At 38.3% G+C, this 22,582-nt stretch overlaps 2 protein-coding genes across 4 annotated transcripts in view; one reads left to right on the top strand and one right to left on the bottom strand.

Annotated features, from left to right (window-relative positions):
* The window catches only part of fndc4a (fibronectin type III domain containing 4a), a 34,468-nt gene extending 33,187 nt beyond the window's left edge, over positions 1-1,281 (top strand). Inside the window, exon 6 of the mRNA XM_057823280.1 lies at positions 708-1,281. Coding sequence (XP_057679263.1) covers positions 708-749 — 42 coding nt within the window. The 3' untranslated portion in view covers positions 750-1,281. The remainder of the gene's footprint in view (positions 1-707) is intronic.
* A 1,501-nt stretch (positions 1,282-2,782) lies between these two features.
* si:dkey-71h2.2 (low density lipoprotein receptor adapter protein 1) overlaps positions 2,783-22,582 on the bottom strand; it is a 39,734-nt gene continuing 19,934 nt past the window's right edge. Inside the window, exons 2-10 of one of the 3 annotated variants that reach the window (XR_009061533.1) lie at positions 20,766-20,908; positions 17,985-18,097; positions 12,173-12,287; positions 9,455-9,527; positions 9,276-9,368; positions 9,067-9,194; positions 5,916-5,950; positions 5,721-5,819; positions 2,785-3,161 (exon numbers count right to left, since the gene is read on the bottom strand). Coding sequence is in view for 2 of the 3 variants with exons in the window: in XM_057823278.1 (XP_057679261.1) it covers positions 3,115-3,161; positions 5,721-5,749; positions 5,916-5,950; positions 9,067-9,194; positions 9,276-9,368; positions 9,455-9,527; positions 12,173-12,287; positions 17,985-18,097; positions 20,766-20,908 (776 nt within the window). In the remaining variant the exon portion in view is untranslated. Of the gene's footprint in view, positions 3,162-5,720; positions 5,820-5,915; positions 5,951-9,066; positions 9,195-9,275; positions 9,369-9,454; positions 9,528-12,172; positions 12,288-17,984; positions 18,098-20,765; positions 20,909-22,582 lie in introns of all 3 variants that reach the window. The other 2 variants (XM_057823278.1, XM_057823279.1) reach the window with 2 other exon arrangements.

Here is a 22,582-nt window from a genome sequence, read left to right on the forward strand (position 1 = left end):
TTGAATCGGGAGCAAAAAAACAAAACAAAAAATCGGATTGGGAAACAAATTAAAACGATCGGGATCGGATCGGTAGCAAAAAAACATGATCGGAACAACCCTACTAATTATAGCCATGTAGCATTCATTTTTGTCAGCTAGGTAACGCTACGTAAATTATGCGGTATTCAGATCTAAAATCCCGAATAAGACAGATTTTTATTTTTTAAGTAGTAAGTGTGATCGTCCAAATCATGCTAAAAATGTAAATGTAGCACTGTAAAACAGAAAACTCATCCAACTAGAAACATTTTGGCAGCTCTTGTGCCGAACGAACGGAGTGTGAGATGAAGATAAATGTCCGCGGAATGCAATTAAGCTGACGGGAAATGGCAGCGAGTTGGCACTTCCAACATTCAAACTGATAATGCGGCACTCCAACCTGATTACACACTCATCTGAACACCCGAAACAAAGACGTGTTGACAAATGACTTAAGCAGTATAGATTAGGAGAGCCAATTCCACGTATTGACGGCGATAGGAGTCCAATTTATTTGGACCGGGAGGAACCACAATTTCTAAAAATTTCAATGAGATTATCACTTGTAGACGTCCCATCCATTTGAAGTGGGAGGTTGGCAGCGAATGAACGAACGTTCATTCGCTGCCAACCTCCCGTCTAGCACCAACACAAGCCAACATTAACATTTTTTTTCCTTTTCGCAGTTTCACCCGTCCGTGCCGTCCATCAACATCATCGAAGTGTGACGACGACCGCCTCTTCTTTAGGTACACTAGTGGCAAACGACGTCATCAAACCCGTGTTATGTGCATGCAGAGAATAGGTAGGAACACGCAAAGACGCCGCAAGCTAACATGTTGCAATACAACACACAATCTCTGGGAGTGCAGTGACGGCACTGTAAATCGTTTAAAAATAACAAACAACGTCATATTTTCTTCACATTTCACCCATTTGTAAATACAGAACTGTATCCATTTCCTCAAGACTTGCATGCACGCCATCTGCTGGTATAGTTGCGAACTACAACAGGCATCTTAATTCATTCTAACTTGTCAATTTTCTTGCTATTTGTTATTATTATTATTATTAGCTCCAGTCCAGTGCCAAATAAACCTTATCAATCTCTAATTAGCTTCTTTTACTTTCCTGTCTTCAATTTGAAAGTGTATATGACATCCTCCCTGGTGACGGAGTTACCATGGCAACATGTGGCAGGTAGATACGACATGAGAGCTGAATACAGCTGTATGAAAAAGTATCTGAACCTTTTGGAATTTATCACATTTCTGCCTAAAATCACCATCAAATGTGATCTGATCTTTGTCAAAATCACACAGATGTAAAAACAGTGTCTGTTTTAACTAAAACCATCCAAACATCTATAGTTTTTCATATTTTAATGAGGATAGCATGCAAACAATGACAGAAAGGGGGGAAAAAATAAGTGAACCGTCTGCCTAAGGAGACCTAAAGACCAATTGAAACCAATTTTTACCAAATATTTTAAGTCAGGTGTGTACCCAATCACTGATGAGTGGTTTAAAGCTGCCCTGCCCACTATAAAACGCACACCTGGTAAGAATAGTCTTGATGAAACGCATTGTCTGATGTGCATCATGACTTTGGGCAAAAGAGCTGTCTGAAGACCTGCGATTACAGATTGTTGATTTGTATAAAGCTGGGAAGGGGTACAAAACCATCTCTAAAAGTCTGGATGTTCATCAATCGACAGTCAGAGAAGTTGTCTACAAATGGAGAGAGTTTGGCACTGTGGCTTCTCTCCCAAGGAGTGGCTGTCCACCAAAGATGACGCCCAGAATTCAGGGCAGAATACTCAGAGAGGTAAAAAAGAACCCTAGAGTGTCTGTTAAAGACTTACAGAAATCACTGGCACAGTCCAATATCTCTGTGCACACATCAACCGTATTTAAAACTCATGGTATTCATGGGAGGACTCGAAGGAGGAAGCCACTGTCTAAAAAAAACATTGCTGCTCGTTTAATGTTAGCAAAAAAGCACTTGGACACTCCACAGAAGTTTTGGCAAAATATTTTGTGGACTGATAAAACCAAAGTTGAAATGTTCGGGAGTAACACGCAACGTCATGTGTGGAGGAAAAATGGAATAGCTCACCAACATCAACACCTCATCCCCACCGTGAAACGTGGTGGTGCGAGCATCATGATTTGGGGCTGTTTTGCTGCATCAGGGCCTGGACAACTTGCAATCATTAATGGAAGAATACATTCAAAAGTTTATCAGGATGTTTTGCAGGAAAACCTGAGGCCGTCTGTCAGACAGTTGAAGCTAAAAAGAGGATGGATATTGCAGCAAGACAATGATCCAAAACACAGAAGTAAATCAACTTCAGAATGGTTCCCAGAAGAACAAAATACACGTTCTGGAGTGGCCAAGTCAAAGTCCAGACTTGAACCCCTTTGAGATGTGGCATTACGGAATCTGACTGAACTACAGCAGTTTTGTAGGGAAGAATGGGTCAAGATTAGTCCTGATCAATGTGCCAGACTACAGGAACCATCTGGTTGAACTTATTGCTGCCAAATTTGGGGGGGGGGCGGCGGGGGCGAAATATTAAATTTGTGATGGTTCACGTATTTATTTTTCCCCTTCTGTCATTGCTTCAATACTATCCTCATTAAAATATTAAAACCTATAAATGTTTGGGTGGTTTTAGTTAAAGCAGACACTGCTTTTTCATCTGTGTGATTTTGACAAAGATCAGATCACATTTGACGGTGGTTTTATGCAGAAATGTGACAAATTCCAAAAGTTTCAGATACTTTTTTATGCCACTGTAGTTAAGAAATTACACTAGTCATTTGTACAAATCATTTTATTGTGCATAAATATGTAAGAAAGCAAAGTTTGTACAAACTACATGTGAAAACAATATTTAACAAGCGTGTACATTTAAATAGCAAATTTTGAGTTTCTTTTCCCGTTGGATTGGAAGACAAGATGCCAAAAAAGCAGAGTTGTCCTTGTTCGTTTGTGTTCAACCACTCTATGCTTCATTAGCTGCCGTGAACGGCAATATTGGACGTGTCAACGGTAGCCGAGGAGTGATTGTTTTTGTCCTGGATATCTTCAAAGCTGCATTGCCAATGACTGTTCAGGCGTCGGACTGCACCATTCTGGTGGAAATAAGGGAACATTTTTTAGATCAAGTTTGCAGATGATGCTCGTATTGATGATGATGATGAAGTGAAATAAAACTGATCGTCTTTGGGAATGCTGTATCAAAACGATGTTTTAATGAGCCACATAGTGCAAATGATTCTAATATTTAATGCATTAATTAATATTTTTGTTTTTAGCTGATGTTTCAATTTAAGGTGGTGGTGTTCGTGGTGCCTTGACGTACAGTTTATAAGTATAGAAAACCAGTTTTGCCAATTGAAATGATTTTAAATTGAATGGATGTGTTGCAGTACTCTTAAAAAGTATGCTGTATACAGTGCCCTCCATAATTATTGGCACCCCTGAAAAAGATGTGTTTTTTAGCTTCTAATATTTTTTTTATTCAAATAATATGGGACCTTAATGGGAAAAAAAGAGAAAAATCCAACCTTCAATACAAGTGCATTCATTCAGTGGGGAAAAAAATCCCACATAAAGAAAAAAATATTTGACATCAAATAATGTGTGTCACAATTATTAGCACCCCTGGTGTTAATACTTTGTACAACCCCCTTTTGCCAACAAAACAAGGTCTGGGGACTGAAATGGCCATGGGAGGAGCTTGATTTTGTGTCTGGTGAACCATTTCTGTGTGGATTTGGCCATATGTTTAGTAGAGGCGTGTGAAATTTCCGATTCTTTTCCGATTCTATTCGCGATTCGGCCGTGGAAGATTCGAGAACGATTCACAAACATCCAAATTCTGATTATTGAATTATACCAGGTAAAGCGGAAGTAAAACACAGTCAGCGCGGTCTTTGGGACGCAATGAGGAACTGACCGAGCGTAAATATCATCTTCAACTCATGCCGCTAGATAAAAAAATAATCATACCTGACTGCGGCCGACAGCCACTACAAACAATGCCTAAGTTGCTAGTTGCTACAAACATACGGCTACAGTAGATATCATATACATGTAGAACTAGATGCAAAATGACAGACAACGTCGGTGTTAGAACATGTATTATTGAACAAAGATGCGAAATGACAGACTTTCAGGCATAAGTAAACAGCCGCCATCTTAAAGCAGTACACCTCTCTAGAAGGCTCTGTTGTAGCAAACTTAATTTTTTATCTAAAATACTCCCAAATCGGCAGAATCTTGTCTTGAATCTATCTTTAAATGATGAAATAGTGTGAAAACTTTGACAAAAGTAGACAGAAGGGAAATTATGGAGTAACGGGAGCAATTTTAAAAACTAACCGTTCATTCACATTAAATTGAATGTAGTTTAAAGCTGCTGATACAGAATGGGGACTGGAGTTTTTTATTTACTGTTATTTTTGTATATTTGTTTACTGTTATATGTTAACTTGATACTGAAATAGTAGTTTGGTTTAGCCTGAGAGGATTTTTGAACAATTTTGCAACTAATGTATAAAACAAAAAAAAAACAAAAAAAGGGAGGGGGGTGCATCAATAATCGTTTTATAATCGAATCGGAGCCTCTGAATCGTAATTGAATCGTTAGGTGCCCAAAGATTCCCAGCTCTAATGTTTAAGGTCGTTGTCTTGCTGAAAGACCCAGTGACGACCCATCTTCAGCTTTGGGGCAACAGATTTTGATTTCAAATGTCCCGGTATTTCAAAGCATTCATGATGCCATGCACCCTAACAAGGTTCCCAGGGCCTTTGGAAGCGAAACAGCCCCACAGCATCACTGGCCCACCCCCATACTTCACAGTGGGTATAAGGTGCTTTTTAGCATGCGCATCTTTCGTGGCACGCTAGACCCACTTAGAGTGTTTGTTGCCAAAAAGCTCAATCTTGGTCTCTTCTGACCAAAGCACATGGTCCCAGTTGAGGCCTGGGACCGTGTGTATTTTAGTGTGAGACCAAGATTGAGATTTTTAGCAAAGGCCCTGGGAACCTTGTTAGGGTGCATGGCATGATGAATGCTTTGAAATACCAGGACATTTTAAATCAAAATCTGTTGCCCGAAAGCTGAAGATGGGTCGTCACTGGGTCTTTCAGCAAGACAATGACCCTAAACGTATGGCCAAATCTAAACAGAAATGGTTCACCAGACACAAAATCAAGCTCCTCCCATGACCATCTCAGTCCCCAGACCATGTTTTGTTGGCAAAAGGGGGTTGTACAAAGTATTAACACCAGGGGTGCTAATAATTGTGACACACATTATTTGATGTCAAAGAATTTTTTTCTTTATGTGGGATTTTTTCCGCACTGAGTGAATGCACTTGTATTGAAGGTTGGATTTTTCTCTTTTTTTTCCCATTAAGGTCCCATATTATTTGAATTAAAAAAAAATATCAGAAGCTAAAAAACATCTTTTTCAGGGGTGCTAATAATTATGGAGGGCACTGTATATTATAGATTGGATTTACTTTACCACAAATAAAAATAATGATCCAGCAATACATATCATATTAATACAAACCATAAATCTTGACACTCGTAAGTCGAAGCACCACTGTTTTCATCTGAATGAAATTTGCTAAAGGGTTGCTTAACTATTAAAAGAAAATACTGTTGATATTTCCACTTACCGCTGCATGTTTCCTCCACTTCCATACTGCTGCATTTTTAATGGAAACCAAACAAAGTCAGCGTCAACGAGTCAATAACTCGTTTGGTGCGCAAGGGAGCTTTTGTTGTTTTTTGTTTCCATGCAAACGGTTAAAAGAAAATGCAATTCAATTTCCATCTTTTATGAAAAACGTCACGTCTTGCAGAAAGGTTACCTTGATAGATGCTCGTCCAGTCCGTCGTCCACATCCTGTTCACATACAAAAGAAAATTCAATTTATCTGCCTTATTATATCTAAAGCACAAACGCAACGTGATTAACTGTGAGCCAGATTCTTATTTTTAAGAATGACTGACGCCATCTAGTGGGGAACACTTAGAATAGCATCTTCTCAATGGAAACTTCCTTAGGTACAGCCAATGTTGGCTGCCATTGACTGCAATTTGCTGGAAGCTCTCCCAGTTTAAATGATTGGACGTCTATCCCCGTCAATGGCAGTTAATAATCTCTTAATGCCTGAATTGACATTCAACAAATACACATCAAAAAGCACCGGGGGAATACATAAGTGGATAAACATATAATCCAAAATTGAAAAAAATAAATAAATAAACAATTGAAATAAAGAAAGGAAAATATAGAAAATTTAAGTTTTACAATGAAAAAAATTAAGGAAAATAATTTAAATTGGAAAATATGCTAAATAAAATGTATATATTGTCACACTGACGACAATATTTTGAAATGTTATATATGATTATTATATATATTTACATATACGTTAATCTTTTTTCCAATGTATTAATTTTAAAGAATTTTGGAGAATTTTCTAGATGACTTTTATTTCTTATTTTATTTTTTTAAATTTAGGATGACTTATGTACTACCGGTAGTCCCTGGGTTACGAACGAGTTCCATTACTACGCTGGCGATGCAACCCAAATTTCCGCGTATGTCGGAATTAACCCTTTATGTACCCTAAATACCCCCTAAATTTAAAAATAACGATCCAAAAACATGTATCGTAGACTTCAAAATGTATTGACATGACACATTCCCCATTCACTGTGTCACGCCTTTCCGAAGGGGGCCGTCTAGCGCTCCGCTTCATTTATTAGCAGTCAGACGCCGGATTTAGGTTGAAAAAGTAGGAAAGCTGTACTGCTTACAAACAGGAAGGATTGGCTCAGGAGTGGTTTGTTCGAAGATTCAAGGTAATTATTATTTTTTTCGGACCAAGCATGCATTTTGAAATGTTGTGGGAAAAAAAATAAATGGGAGAAATTTGTCGCAATGTTTACCTAAAATAAATGCTACCTGCACGTTTTTGGGGGGCTTTTAACCAACAATCAAGACTCTTTTACGTCCATATCTATAAAGAATTCAGAGATTTAAGCATTTATTCACAAGAATTTGCAACGGAAAAAGCTCTTTGTCTGTGTTTCCACTCGGTCAGCTTTGACAGATATGGGCCCCTTATGAATCGGCCCCGTGTCCCCTCAATACATTATGACTATGCATGTATTAAATGTCATATTAACTCCTTTGCTCCCAAAAACGTATAAATACGTTGTATTTTCAATTGTTTCAGTGTCCCAAAGACTTATTTATACGTCTTTTACGTTTTTTTAACAAGAGACATCTCTAGGTTCTGATTCAACTCAGCTCCAAAGCACAAAGCTGAAAATCCATTTTAAAGCAATAAAACTAGCCACTCGAGGGGCAGTAGCATATTTGGTAAGACCCCCCCAACCCGATTCATCAAAATGAACTGCCGGCAGCACGGCCGGGGCGCCGGTGGAAGACGACCGAATGGACGTCCAGGATGCCAAGCGGCGGACAACCGAGCAGAACAACCGGGAGGACGCGCGGGATGCCAGGCGTTGGACGACCGAGCAGAACGACCGGGACCACCAGTGCAGCGGACGAGGCCGTTGAGTCCGTGCTGGAAAGACTCCAAAAAAATCCATCTTTATGAGACAGGCGGCGATGAGGGAAAAGTTTACCCCGGCCATCGTGGCCACAACAGCGCCATCTCTCAGTTATGTGTAAATAAATTGTTACTTTGCTATCAAAAGCTCTATTTGTCTAGTTGTTTATGTTATTTTGTAAAAGGAAAACATTATTCAGATGTTTGGGATGTAACTAAAGCAAAAAATAGCTGTGTTAAAGTCAAAGTTTTGTGTGAAATGTATGGTTTTACAAAAAGCTCAATTTCTCTTTTTTCATCAGAAATTGGAAAATTGCTCAAACTAAGGTACGTATTTTCTAATGCTGACTTCTAAAGAATGGAAAAAGATATGAACTAACTTTTTTTTTCCTGCTGAAAGAAGAGAGTCTAATCTTTCTTTTGGTGGGTTCCATGTTTATATATTTTTTTAAAATGTATTTTATTAATATAATATAATAATATGTTTAATGTATTTCCCTATCGCCGCCTGTCTCATAAAGGTGAATTTTTTTGAGTCTCTGCGGACCCTGCTCGCGAGCAGCACGGACTCAACGGTACTCAACGGCTGATTTCTAAAGAATGGAAAAAGATATGAACTGACTTTTTTTTCCTACTGAAAAAAGAGAGTCTAATCTTTCTTTTGGTGGGTTCTGTGTTTAAATAGCAATTGAACAGAATTTTCTGTGGGGCTTGCAAAATCAGTCAAAATCCAGTAAAACGGCCAAAAGCTCATGGGGTTGCACCGGTGAAAATGGCTGGGAGTGAATAAGTTAAGTACCCCTAAATACCCCCTAACTCTCAAAATAACTATCCAAAAACATGTAGTATAATATTATTAAAATAAAGCAAAAAAATAAGATTTTGTGAGGTACATTGTGTTAAATGCCGTTACATTCTATACTATTTGGGCTTTACTTGCGAGTGCTTCACCTTGCTGAAAGAAAAGGGCGCTGTAGAAAGAGCTGGGAGGCGAGAAGGGGGATATCATGGCCGATCAAGTCCCTAGCATCTGCTCTCTCAATGCGAGCCCACCTTCTGAATTTAAAAAACCTGATCGGGACTCGCAAGAGGAGTCGGTTCCGGGGGAGAAGCAGCACCAGCAGAAGCATGAGAACAAGGAGGCAGCAGGACAACGGCGACGCTGCTGGGGGAGTAGGGGGATCCTGACATGAATAAAGAACGGCAACGGGAACTAGGTACTGTGTACGCGACATAAAAAAAGAAAAAAGAAAAAAAAAAAATGGCGGACGAGATTCCGGTGTCGTAAAGTCAAAAACCCGGAAGTCGGGTACATCGTAATTCGGGGACTACCTGTATTAGGTACTTACAGTATGTATTCCTCGAGTGCTTTACTAATATTTGATAAATGAAACCTCAGGCATCAAGGGATTGAAAATACAGTTTGGCGTCATACCCAGGAGTCGTGCTTGAATGCTCGCCGGCGAGCGGGGTTGCTGCGAGGTGAGGGCGAGCTAATGGAGGTGGACAGGAACGGCCGACGGGGCTTCTTGTTGGCGTCCACAGACGTGCACGCAGTCGCTTCTAAAATTGAAAAAAACATTTGAATTACATTTTTTTTTAAAAAAAGGAGGTGATTAAAACATACTTTTTGAGTGATCTCACCTGCGGCCACACACGGATTATCAGTCATCTGTGCATGTCCATCACTGCTGGCGGCGCACGAGGAACACGTGCTTAGCGCTTTTTTGCTTTTGTCTACAAATAAGAACACGCACAAATATTTTCTAAATGTGATTATTTTTTAAAATTAACATTTTTATTATTCATAATTTTCAAACGACCTTGTTGAGCAATCTCCCAAAGATCCAAAGCTACTTTGAAGGCTTGAGCAACTGTCAGAGTTACAGCTTGAGCCTGAAAAAAAGTACGTTATAAATATGTATAATAAGTACATTAGAGGCTACCGCAAGGTGGAGCCAAATCTCCATTGATCAATCATGTGAAAGACAGCTATGAGACTTGTCAGTGGAATTTAATGCAACGTTTTCAGTTAAAAACAGTTCATTATTTTCTCAAATTCGGCCCATTTTTAGTCTAAATTGTGAAAATAATTTATATTTGTAGTGTAAAAATACAGATGTGTGTTAGGACTGATATCAATAATGTGATGATGAATTAGAGGGATTTAATGGGTTTTTGGTCCCAAAAAAAAAAGGTCATTTTTTTGGGGTTAAAAAATGTGAAACTATTTGCAAGGTTTCTGAAAATTCTGCTGTCAATTGCAGATTTCTGTGACATTTCTATCCATTCGACAAAAAGGTGGGAGTAGGCAGTCAATACAGGTAGTCCCCGGGTTACAATGTACTTGACTTGCACAATATCGACTTGTCCATTTTGTCTCTAGTCTTTTTTTTTTTAGTCACACATACAGTACCTTCTTGTACCTCACAGTATCAAATTTTGTACTTTATTAATATGACGTGTTCTGTCTTCACTATATGTAATGTTCAGCTTGACAGACGGCAAACAAAGAAATTATGCTTTTTGAAGCTTTTTACTTCCTTCACTTTTGACAATTTGTAAAGCTGTAACACACATATGCTGATGTAAATTAGCATTTTTGCTGCAATCTGGCAGATTTACATTTTTTGGATGTGTCTATTAGACGCTCATCAATGTGCACCCTAATAAATAAGTAAATAAATAAAAAATACCGTATTGGCCCGAATATAAGACTGTGTTTTTTGCATTGAAACAAAAATGAAAGAGTGCAGGTCGTCTTATATTCGGGGTCTAGACATTATACCCATTCACAACGCTAGATGGCGCCAGATATCATAGAAGTGATGATTTTGTCATGACAGATCTCAGCTACTCTCAAGTTTACCCAGTTTGCATTATTTTATTGCAATGTTTTTCCTTATTCAGATTTGTTTCAAGACTACAGTTACAGTTAGACTTCACTTTGATGGTTAATTTTGTTGTTTTATCACAATAGATTGGTTTACATTTCAAAAACCAGAAGCCATTCATTTACGAATGTGATAGCACTTTAATTTACATATTTAAATGTTCAGATATTAAGATATGAATGAGGCAAAATCCCGACCACCATGCTTGACTGGAGGCATGACACACTTATCTTTGTATCCCTCACCTGGTCGCCACCACACATGCTTGAGACCATCGCAACCAAACAAATTAATCTTCGTCTCATCAGACCATGGTTCCAGTAATCCATGTGCTTTGTCGACATGTCTTCAGCAAACTGTTTGCGGGCTTTCTTGTTTACCATCTTCAGAAGAGGCTTCCTCCTGGGGTGACAGCCATGCACACCAATTTGATGTAGAGTACGGCGTATGGTCTGAGCACTATCAGGCTGACCCCCCTGCCTCTTCAATCGCATTGCTGACAGCACTCTTGTAACGAGTCACATGACATTTTGGAGGGAAAATGACAAGCAGTACTCAATCTGGACATTTAGGGATGTATGTAGTTCCCATGCGGAGTACTCACTTTTGTTGCCAGGGGTTTAGATATAATTAATGGCTATATTTTGAGTTATTTTGAGGGGAAAATAAATTAACTCTATTATATGAGCTGCACACAGACTACTTTTCATTGTGTCAAAGTGACATCTGGCAGTGTTGTTCCCAGTGGCGCTCCCAGGGGGTGGCCAGAGGTCCCTATAAATTTGTTGGCCACCCCGCTTGCCAGTATATCATTAGATTGTTGTAGCATCAGTAATGCATTTCATCCCATCACGTGTCCTAAAGTCTTTCTGATAGTTTTCCCCCTGACCTTTTTACGGCAATAATATAATGAAAACCTGAAATTGTGGCTTTTAGTTTTGGTGTGCCACCCCAAGATTTTAAGTGGCCCCATCTGGCCACCCCAATGAAAAATTTCTGGAGGCGCCATTGGTTGTCCCATGAAAAGATATACTTAAATATCTGCAGAAATGTGAGGGGTGTACTCACTTTTGTGATACACTATAAATTTAGTAGATTAAATTAGCCTAATTTGCCTCACAAAAGTGTTACCTTAAATGCTACGAATGCTAACGTATTTACAATTCTCATAGCAAATCGCTCACACGTAACTCCCCAAACATAATTACAAATGCATACATAAACATATATTAGCTGAAACAACTTACAGCCTTATTTGGCCAAACCTGAGCGCAGCTATCCTTTACCCACGGGAGATGTCTGAGTGCTCCTGTATTGAAGCATTATTGAACGACACTCCAGACGGACCCAACGCTGCCAATAGAGGGCAGTGTATCCTCAACCATTAAACAAAACACAATACTTTTGGACTTTTTGGATAGTTATTTTGAGTTTTTGAAGGATTCATTCCAATTTACGTAGGAAATTTAGCTTACGTCGTCAGCGTAACCCAGGGACGACCTGTAATCATGTTTAAGTGCCATTGACGGAGATAAACGTCCAATCCATTTGGACTAAGATTGCTGCCAGTGGTCGAATCCAAATGGACTGGATGTCTATTACGGTCAATGGTAGCAAATTTAAAAAAAGAAAAAATTAAAAACATACAATCTTCTTCTTTTGACAGAGGAAGGCGTGACATTCCAGCGTCTCGTTGAAGGGACTCTGAGCCACGTAGGCAAACACTTTGTCCTGGCTTTTGTCTGCCGTGCAGTATGAGATTCTAAACAAAAAAACAAACAAAAAAATTCAAACCATGTCATTTTTTTTGCCACAACAAAAGACAGGTTTCCAAGAAAACTCTCTCGCATGCCCTTTTTTTTTCTCCCCCTGCGCGTGACGAGTCATGACCTTGGTGCATTTAAGCTATAATTAGATCCATTACGAGTGAATATCTGACTATCTGGAGGCATGCGATCGATGTCATTTGATGACTTTTTTGAATAATGAGAGCGCTGCAGGCGGCGTTCTGCGAGAGGAGCTGTGAATATGACATTGATGAACACGTTCTTGACACTCTCATTTTCATGCGTTTTAAGTAGACAACTTTGCCTACATTTGCAGCATTTCTCTCTGCTCTTTCTCTCGTTATGGTGAAAATATGGCATATCATTTGAATAATCGCCGGATATCGTGGACAGCGCTGGTGTGTGCGCGTAATTTCCGTAACGTAGTGTGTCGATGTCAGACTCATTTGCAGCGTGACTTCAAAGACAACCTCTAGTCTTTATTTTTTCTTTTGCTGGAGCATAAACAAATACTTTGAATTTGCATATTGGGGAGTTATTTGGGTGGGTTGATGATGAGCGACCCACATAGCAAAGCCCAGGACACCCCAACAGTCATGCTACATATGATGCCAAGGCCACGGACTTAATTGCACATCTAAATAACTGCAATAATTTCATTTTAACTCATTCACTGCCAATGATTAGGAATGGGAACCTCTGGGTAGCTCACGATACGATACCATTTGTGATATAAGACTCACGGTAATGATCTCACGAGATGGCGATACAACAATTATCGGTATGTGCGTCAGGAAATCATTCAAGGATGTTCGACAAAAAACTACCGTCATTTTCGGACTAAAAGCCGCTACTTTTCCCCCTCATTTTGAATACTGCAGCTTTTAGTCCCGTGCAGCTTATTTGCTGTTTTATTCGGTTAATAGTAGGGTTGTTCCGATCATGTTTTTTTGCTCCCGATCGTTTTAGTTTGAGTATCTGCCGATCCCGATATTTTCCCGATCCGATTGCTTTTTTTGTGTGCTCCCGATTCAATTCCAATCATTCCCGATAATTTTTCCCGATCATATACATTTTGGCAATGCATTAAGAAAAAAATGAATAAAACTCGGACGAATATATACATTCAAAATACAGTACATAAGTACTGTATTTGTTTATTATGACAATAAATCCTCAAGATGGCATTTACATTATTAACATTCTTTCTGTGAGAGGGATCCACGGATAGAAGGACTTGTAATTCTTAAAGGATAAATGTGACTTTGTATATTGTGACTAAATATTGCCATCTAGTGTATTTGTTGAGCTCTCAGTAAATTATACTGTAGCCATTTAACTGTTCTGCCCAAATGCATGATGGGAAGTGCAACCATGACTGTGCGTAGTGGCACCAATTGATATATCTTCTCTGCGTTGGCAAATAACATAGGGTCTTAAGAAAAAAGATCAACTTCTACCTTGCTTCCCCACATTGCTCTCCACGATATTTCTAATTGTTGAGAGAGGGATTGTAAAGCTTTAGCCAATTAAAAAAATGCTCCAATGACTGCCAAAATTCACTTTACTCATTTTACGCTGCCTTTTAGCTCTGTATATAGGTAAAACGGCGCCATTATAATTTGAACGCGACAATGTGTGAGTACGTCGTGCAGCGCATGCGTTAATTGCTTTAAATATATTAACGTGATTAATTTGGGAAAAAAAGTAATTACCGCCGTTAACGCGATAAATTTGATAGCCCTACTTAAGCCAAAACTAAAGACTCTGGATGAGTGTAAGGCATTTTGTCTGTAACGTTAAATACAAATAGAAGACGATTTAATTAAAAAATACATATATGTTAAAAAAAGGCATGTCCGATTTTTTTTTGCCGATTACGATGCTTTGAAAATGATGTGATCGGACCCGATTGATCAGCGACATCTTTAATTGCAATCATTTTCTGGGAGAAATTGAGCATAATCTGACAGAATTGCAGGGGCACCAATACTTTTGGCCAGCACTGTATACAGTATTTACAGTCTTCCATAATTATCATTTCTGTAAAATATTTTATCTCCCAGTCTTTGTTGGGAACGTTGCATTAGGATTCCACATTTTGTTCAGAGGGGGAAAAAAACAACCTTCAGCTCTAGCTTCAAGCAAAAAGAATCATGATTGACAGCACGCTGAAGAAAGAGCTGTCAGGTTTTACACGCAGGCACACACACCTTCCACGCGAACGTAGAGTGCAACCGTTTGATCCGACGGCTGTGATGAGCGAGGATGAAGAGGAATATCAATTTCATGAAAAGAAAGAAGAAAGCCTACTGAAAAAGGTCCAGATTTTAAGCTAAACTTCACTTTTAACAATCATTAATTAACCTAGTAAATGCTGACCACCGGGTGGCAGTATCATAGAATGGTGAAAACCTATAACACAAATTTTGCCTTTTTTTTTTTTTAAACACAGGATAAAGAATATATGCCTGACAAATTGCTGTACTATAGATCTGTTCATGGAACACAACCCTCTTAACACCTGTGAGACTTTATCAGTAACAGTGCCAGCTTTGAAAGAGCTAGTTAGCTTTTATCGAGGTAGAAAATTGAAGGGGGGGATCAAACAACCAGAAGAGTAGCCTGCCCACCCGGGGGGTCTGTTATGGTAGATAAGGTGGATCAGAGACCACCGCCTCCTCTAATAGAAGCAACCTTTTGATATTAGCGTCCAAAGGATTTATTTTTAATAAGTATTATGCAAAAAAGGCTTAGGCAGTTTCCTCCAAAACACTGTCATTGTAGTTGTTTGTTGTGGCTTCAAGGGGCGGGGCCTAGTGAGAGACTTGGGTGTCAGCGAACAGGAATATGTTTGTGTTTTTGTTGTTTTTTTTTTTTTAATTGTTTGCTGCCATTGACTGCACTGGACATCCAATCCATTTTGACTGGGACAGAATGATCTAGAGCTGCAACGATTAATCGATTAACTTGATTTATTTGATTACAAAAAAGGTTCAAATGAAATTTTGCTGCTTCAAGCAATGGCGTTGTAATGGTTTGTTTTGACAGTGTTCGCATTTAGAGTTATTGATTTGGGTGGCTACACTGCCCTCTAGTGGAAACAGTGAATATGACATAACTCACTAAATATGGCTGAATCCAACTGCTCCCTGTTAAGATCAACATAAGGTAAGTTTTTGTTTGCGCTGTTTTTTATGCATTCAGAATTTAGTTTATAGGCATATTTTATAGCATTTAAGCTAGCGGACTTTTGCTATGCAAGCCAATGGCGTATCGCAAGCAACACGTCACTTTTGCTCATTAACATTAATGACGTTAGCATTTGTTGCTAGGTTGGTCAACCTCCCGTTTGTCCCTAATAGTAAATGAATGGAAATAGTGTATGAATGAGAGGTTTACCGAGCTAAACCTACTAATTCTGTCCAAAAATGATATCCCTGGTGCCAAATTCACTGGTAAAGATGTGAATGAACATACAAATGTTCAGTTAAAGAGATGGTTTGAGTGTCGAGGGCTGAAAAAGAGCCGACCTGATCCAGAGTTAGCTTTTTATCAACACCTTTTTCTTGTGTGCATTGCCTTGCGCCACTGACAGTGACATTCTCCTGTTTCAACAATCCATCCTTTACCACCATATGCCATGTCTCTCTTATATATTATATCCTCTGGTTGTCTTTAGTCTCTGACCATTCTTGGGGGCAATTTACATTGATATTTTTGTGTAGCGATCGCAAATGCTACTCAGTGACAGCCAACGAACGCTTTTAATTTTTTCATTATTAACAGATCTTAATTATTATATTTACACTTTCCCTTTACTAAAGTGTTTTTTTTTCCAACAGAAAAGGTAATCAGATACCATTTCAATCTTTTTTCAGGTCATTTATTGTCAGACAGAAGCAGCACGGCAAAACGCCACGCTAAAAAAAAAGTAAAAATATCAAAATGGCTTACCTCTTCGTCCTCTGTAGGATCATGACTCCAAACAAAATGTTTACTGCATATAAAATGTGAATAGCTTCACCTTGCTGGGATTAAACTGGTCTTTTGAACATCCGCACAAGTTTATCCATTCTTCACTTTTTTCCTCGAGTGTTTGGTTTCGGGAAACTTGTGAAGAAAACATCCTTCATATGTCGTAATGTCTAGAGTTGTTTCTACAAGTTCCATAACAGCAGTGTTTGATCGGCGTGTTCTTTTTTGAAAGATTACCGGGGGCGTGTCTAAAATGTCCCACTTCCGCGTTACGATGGCGACGTCACTGTCTAAAATTAGCATTCATATGGTACGCTTTTGTTTGGTTTTACAGTACGGTATTTAGATCCTCATTTATTATTTTCTTATTACGTTAAGCTCAGGTATTCTAATTTATTTTCAAATGAAAGTACAATTCTGCATAGTTTGAATTTTGCAACACATTAAATCTTCCTAATCTGATTACTCGATTATTCGAACTAACTAGTTAATAGATTAATTGATGACTAAAATCATCGATAGCTGCAGCCCGAGAATGATCGCTGCTATGCCTGCCAGTCAAAATGGATTGGACATCCAGTGCCGTCAATGGTGGGAAATCTTTTTTTAAAAATACAAATAAATAAACAAAAAGTGAAATAACGGTAGTCCTCGGGTTACGACGTACCTAACTTACGTGATTCCGACTTTACGACTTTAAGAAGTCGTGCAGCCAAGTGAGAGAGGGGACAGATTACAGCAGCAAGCCTGCGCGCACATTTGTTGCTTGTGAAGCATCTACATAGGAAACGCCTGTAATATAACCCCTTTTGTACTATCTATTGTGCGTTTTCACTTGTGGTCAAATATGAGTTTATGTGATTGTTTTTTTTTTGATGATTTGCGGACGCTAACTGGTACATGCTAATCGTTTGTGTGGATTGTTATTGCTGTATCAGCAGCTAGATATAAACACAAATTTCAATTGCTGAAATTGAATATGAAACTGATTTAATTTCATTTTTTATTTTAGTTTCATTCTGCAAGTGTTGATGTCATGAGCAGCTGAATAAAGTCAGCAAACCACACGTACGTCTGACGTTGTCATTTTGGAGCTTTGCTAGGACTTAGCGCCAACATCTTGGTGAGGACAGTACAATCACATATAATAGATGTTTTTGGATAGTTATTTTGAGATTTAGAGGGTATTTAGGGGTACTTAAAGGGTTAATCCTGATTTATGCAGAAATTCGGGTTATGTCGCCAGCGTAGGAGCGGAACTCGTTAGTAACCCGTAAACTACCTGTACTGAAAACTAAAGGATGTCGGTTGTCATCAATGGCAGGAAAAGAAAAATTCAAAACACAAGCTCATGAAAACTCACTGTCAGAATGGATTGGACGTATATTGCTGGTAATTACACCCCCCAACAAAAAAAGTTAACTACCCTATCATCAAAACTTACCGTCAAAATGGATTAGACGTCTACTGCCATCAATTGCAGCAAAAAAAAAAAAAAAGTCAAATAGATTGAAAAAAAAAAAAATACTAATCAAAATAGATTTGACTTCTATTACCGTCAGTGGCAAACAAAAAATGCTTAAAAAATTCTAAATACAGCCAAATTCTGGCACTGAACATTTAACGCTGTCAATGGCACAGATCCGTTTTCATTCACTCTTTATTTAAAACCCCGAAAAGCTTCAAAATCTCACCTGTAGATGGAGACATTTTCCACCAGGTCGCCCGTGTCCGTGTCGGTAATGACGATGCCTTTGGGCGAGATGGTAAGCGTCACTTTCCGGAACTTCTTAGCGCCAGCTCTAGCCTGAAAATATGAAAAATTGAATAAAAATCTAACAGTCAAAACCACTTTAAGACGCTTTGATGAAGATTAAAACATTTAAGACCTTTTTAGACCACATGGGAATTATTGCATAATTAAACCACCGACAGAAGGGGGTATCGGTTAATCTAAAATCGGACTCCCCGTATCCTGACCCCGCCCCCGTAGAGCTAACATCCGGATTAAGCCGAAATTGATTTCTAGCAGCCCGCACGCGCTTGTCTCCGTCTGTTCCCTTGGAAACGCATCGACCCGAATGGAAACCGCTGATTTGTTGCTTTTTATTCAGACACTATTGTTTCGGATTGTTTTCATGGTTGAAAATGTGCTTGCTAGCATTTTTTTTCGACAAGATTTTGAACGCTAGCTCTGCGGTTTTCATTCATTTCATATGAATTCAATGTCACCCCTTTAACATCTCGGAAAATCGAAGCTACGTCGACTTTTGGGTGTAGAGAAAAAAAAAACAAAGTGCTGGCGATAGCAGCGAGCTAACAGGTCAACGCGCGCCCTCCCGGAACGCTGGCTCAGCATTCCGAAGAAACGGAGGGCCCAGATGGAGCACCCGAGGGGGGGTTGAGCGTCGCCTGCCAAGCCCTGAGACAAGCACTCGTTCTGGGTTACAAATGACACATTTCCCCCCCTCCTGACTTTGCTCTTGCTTGTCATCGCCGATAAATTCGTATTACACACAGGGCTAAGTTTTCAAGCTTGAACTCTTCGGCTGCAATCGACAGTGATAACCTTCCAATCCATTTGGACTGGGAGAAGCGAATGAACGTATATTAGGGCTGCAGCTATCGATTATTTAAGTAATCGATTAATCTATCCATTCGAACAACCAAGTAATCGGATTACGAACATTTAATGCATTGCTGAATATATTTTAGGCGTACAATAATAATACTGCAATAATAATACTGCAATAATATTTATTTTGGCTAAGAGTGCACGTTCAGAAGAACATTAAAAGTAATTACAAAATAAAATACCTGAGTGCGAAACTATGCAGAATTGCACTTTCATTTCACAAGAATCGTAAATGCATTTAAAAAGAAATTAAAATTCCTGATATTAGCCTCAAGCGGTATCAAAAAATGAGATTTAACAATAGATTGGCTTACTTGCATAGCAAAAGTCTCCGCTAGCTTAAATGCTATATAATGCTAAAAAAATTTCACAATGCTCTTAACAAATCGTTAAAAAGTAAAACACATTCGCACAAAAAAACTGCTAAATATACTTCTAAACTAAATCACGAATGCATAAACAAAGATATAAACTCAAACAAAAACTTAAATTGGTCTTAACAGTGGATTCAGCCTTGTTAGATGAGTTATGTCATATTCACTGTTGCCACTAGAGGGCAGTGTATCCACCGAAATCAATAAAAGTAAAGGCAACACTTTCAAAACAAACCATTACAATGACACTCTAACGAATAATCGAAGCATTAAAATTTAATTCTTAATTCTTTTTCTAATCGAATTACTTGTTTTAATCGATTAATCGGTGCAGCACTAATGTGTGCATATCTATTATATATTAGGGCTGTCAAAATTATCGCATTAACGGGCGGTAAATAATTTTTTAAATTAATCACGTTAAAATATTTGACGCAATTAACACACATGCCTCGCTCAAACAGATTAAAATGACAGCTGAGTGTAATGTCCACTTGTTACTTATTTTTGGGTGTTTGGCACCCTCTGCTGGCGCTTGGGTCCAACTGATTTTATGGCTTTCAGCACCATGAGTGAGCATTGTGTAATTATTGAAATCAACAATGGCGAGCAATTAGTTTATTTTTTGATTGAAAATTTTACAAATTTTAATAGAATGAAAACATTAAGAGGGGTTTTAATATAAAATTTCTATAACTTGTACTAAGATTTATCTTTTAAGAACTACTAAGAAGTCTTTCTATCCATGGATCGCTTTAAGAGAATGTTAATAATGTTAATGCAATCTTGTTGATTTATTGTTATAATAAATTAATACAGTACTTATGTACCGTATGTTGAATGTATATATCCGTCTTGTGTCTATATATATATATATATATATATATATATATATATTTGTGTCTGTGTGTGGGGGGGTGCGCGTGTGCGTGTGTGTGTGTCATATGTATGTTCAAAACTAGCTTAATGCTAACATGCAGTGAGAAACCTAATTGACCTGCTAACAATTAGCATTGAAAGGCACAGTTGAACGTGAACATGTGAAAACATGTAAACTTGTTGCAGAGACACCAAGATAATATAACAATAGTGATGAGCATATTTTCTTTATCATCTGTAAAGAACAACTAATATGACTATGACCTTATATCTATGACATACTTCCCCCAGGTGCCCACAATGTGTACCTCAGAAGGAGAAATAATTTAAGCAAAAAAGGACAAAAACTGATAAATTTCTAATTATATTCTATTTATTTGTGGCCTTTATGTTGCCCATTTTTTATTTATATATAGAGGATTTAATATAGAGCCTTGTGGAACCCCAGTAGTTAATTATGCTGCCAATGAAATGACTAGACGTCCAATCGATTTGGACTGTTCATTCACCCATTTGTTCATTCGGCCCTCTTAGTCAAAATGGATTGTATGTCTATCACCATCAATGCCATTTGTCAGTTTACTCACCATAGTCACTATCCTGCGGATAGCGGCGGCCGCCATGTCCTCCCCTTTGGGCTGGCCCACCAGCGTCATTCCCAAGTACTTGACGTTGAACGCCATGCCTTCCAAAAGCGTCTCTTTGGTGTCTGTCCAGTTTTCCGGAAGCTCTGTTTTGCGAAATAATATGTATTAGTGCTCATTAAAACCATGGAAAACTTCCTATAAACAATTTTCCTGTCTATCATCATGATTGCCATGGTTAGACCTGTTTGTGCAATGCATATTTTAGCCTCAGTTTATGCTAACTTGCTACAGTGATTCATTATGATAAAGTAGTACCACAAATTGGCCTCAAGATGTCCCTTTCTAAGCCAATTGATTCTACTTTAAAACCATAAGTGAGTAATGCATGCAGGACAATTGAAAATAGCAACACATATTTCAATATTCTTCATTTATCATTAATGTTATTATGCTAGCTTAACCCTATTGTGTGCAAATTTTTTTTTTCTTTATCCTTTACATGGCATGAACACACTATTCGCCCCACCCAGTCATAATGGATTTGACGTCTAACGCCGTCAATGGCAATTAAACATTAGCGCTCACAGCCTGTCTTCCTGGATTAAGTGAATCGGACTATGGCAATCAGTAGCATGAGTTAAATACTATAAAAAATAAATCAACTTTAGAGTTTTAATTGGAGTCGTAACCAGTATGTATTTCTCCTTTTATTCATTTTAAATACAGTAATGTAGTTTTTGTTAACATAAAATTATTGAATAAATATATTTTTAATGACTACTAGACACAAGTACTCATAAATAATTAGATACTTTTACATTTGAGTAAAACAAATTTATACTTATATATTTATTTGCTGTGCTGCTTTTGTTTACTGAATAGTTTTAGGTTGCAGCAGTACTTCATGCATTGAACATTTGACAGCTCAGTTTATTATCAATTCAAAAATAACGCTACCATATTTGTTGTATATTTTTGCACCAAATACTTAAAAAATTATTATTGTGTTGTATATCGATGTCATGATATAAAATGCTCGATATCATGATAGATTTTTATCTATAGCGCACAGCACTCATACGTAAATAACATTTTTATTTTTGAAAATCCTTGCGATTAATCGCGATTCATCCTACTTTTGTGGGTTCCATCAATGGGAAAGTTAAAGAATTTTTTTTAATCAACAGGTAGAAAAAGAGAAATCCGAGCACTTGTATTGAGCCTCAAAAAACAACAAAAAGGCCACCACAGAGTCCGTTTTGCTCAATGTTAAGGATTTTTGTTTCAAAGCGGCAACCAAAATCACCTGCAGATGTTTCCAAGTAGGTAAACCTCGCCAATCCTAGTCCAGATTAGGACAAAGACACCCTACATAGTGCCTAATGAGACTCCAATCTCAATTTGGATGAGGTGGCAGTGATCAGTCCGAACAGGCTGGGCCATCTGTCACCCGCACACTTGCCGCCCTCCAATAAGTCTCTGAATTATTAACACCTCTTCAATCGCGCCTCGCCAGCCGCTTGGATGCGTTTGATGTTAGCCGGAGCCACCGCAACCCTGCTTGGCAAATTCAGCACGTCCAAATCAACCACTCTTAGAAATCGCTCACTCGTTGCATAGTCCTTCGTGGATATCGGGTAGTTTGAGGTGCCAAAATTCATTAAAAAAAAAAAAAAAACAAGTGATACATCATTTATAGCGCATTTCCAATTAAAATTGCCCTAATTCTTCGAATGTTAGCCTTTCAACCACTGTTGTTTTCGTCAACGAACAAATTTTTTTCATGACGGTGACGAGACGATAACGAGCTAAAAGAG

The sequence above is a fragment of the Corythoichthys intestinalis genome, chromosome 19, assembly GCF_030265065.1.
Source record: "Corythoichthys intestinalis isolate RoL2023-P3 chromosome 19, ASM3026506v1, whole genome shotgun sequence".
Classification (NCBI taxonomy): Eukaryota; Metazoa; Chordata; class Actinopteri; order Syngnathiformes; family Syngnathidae; genus Corythoichthys; species Corythoichthys intestinalis.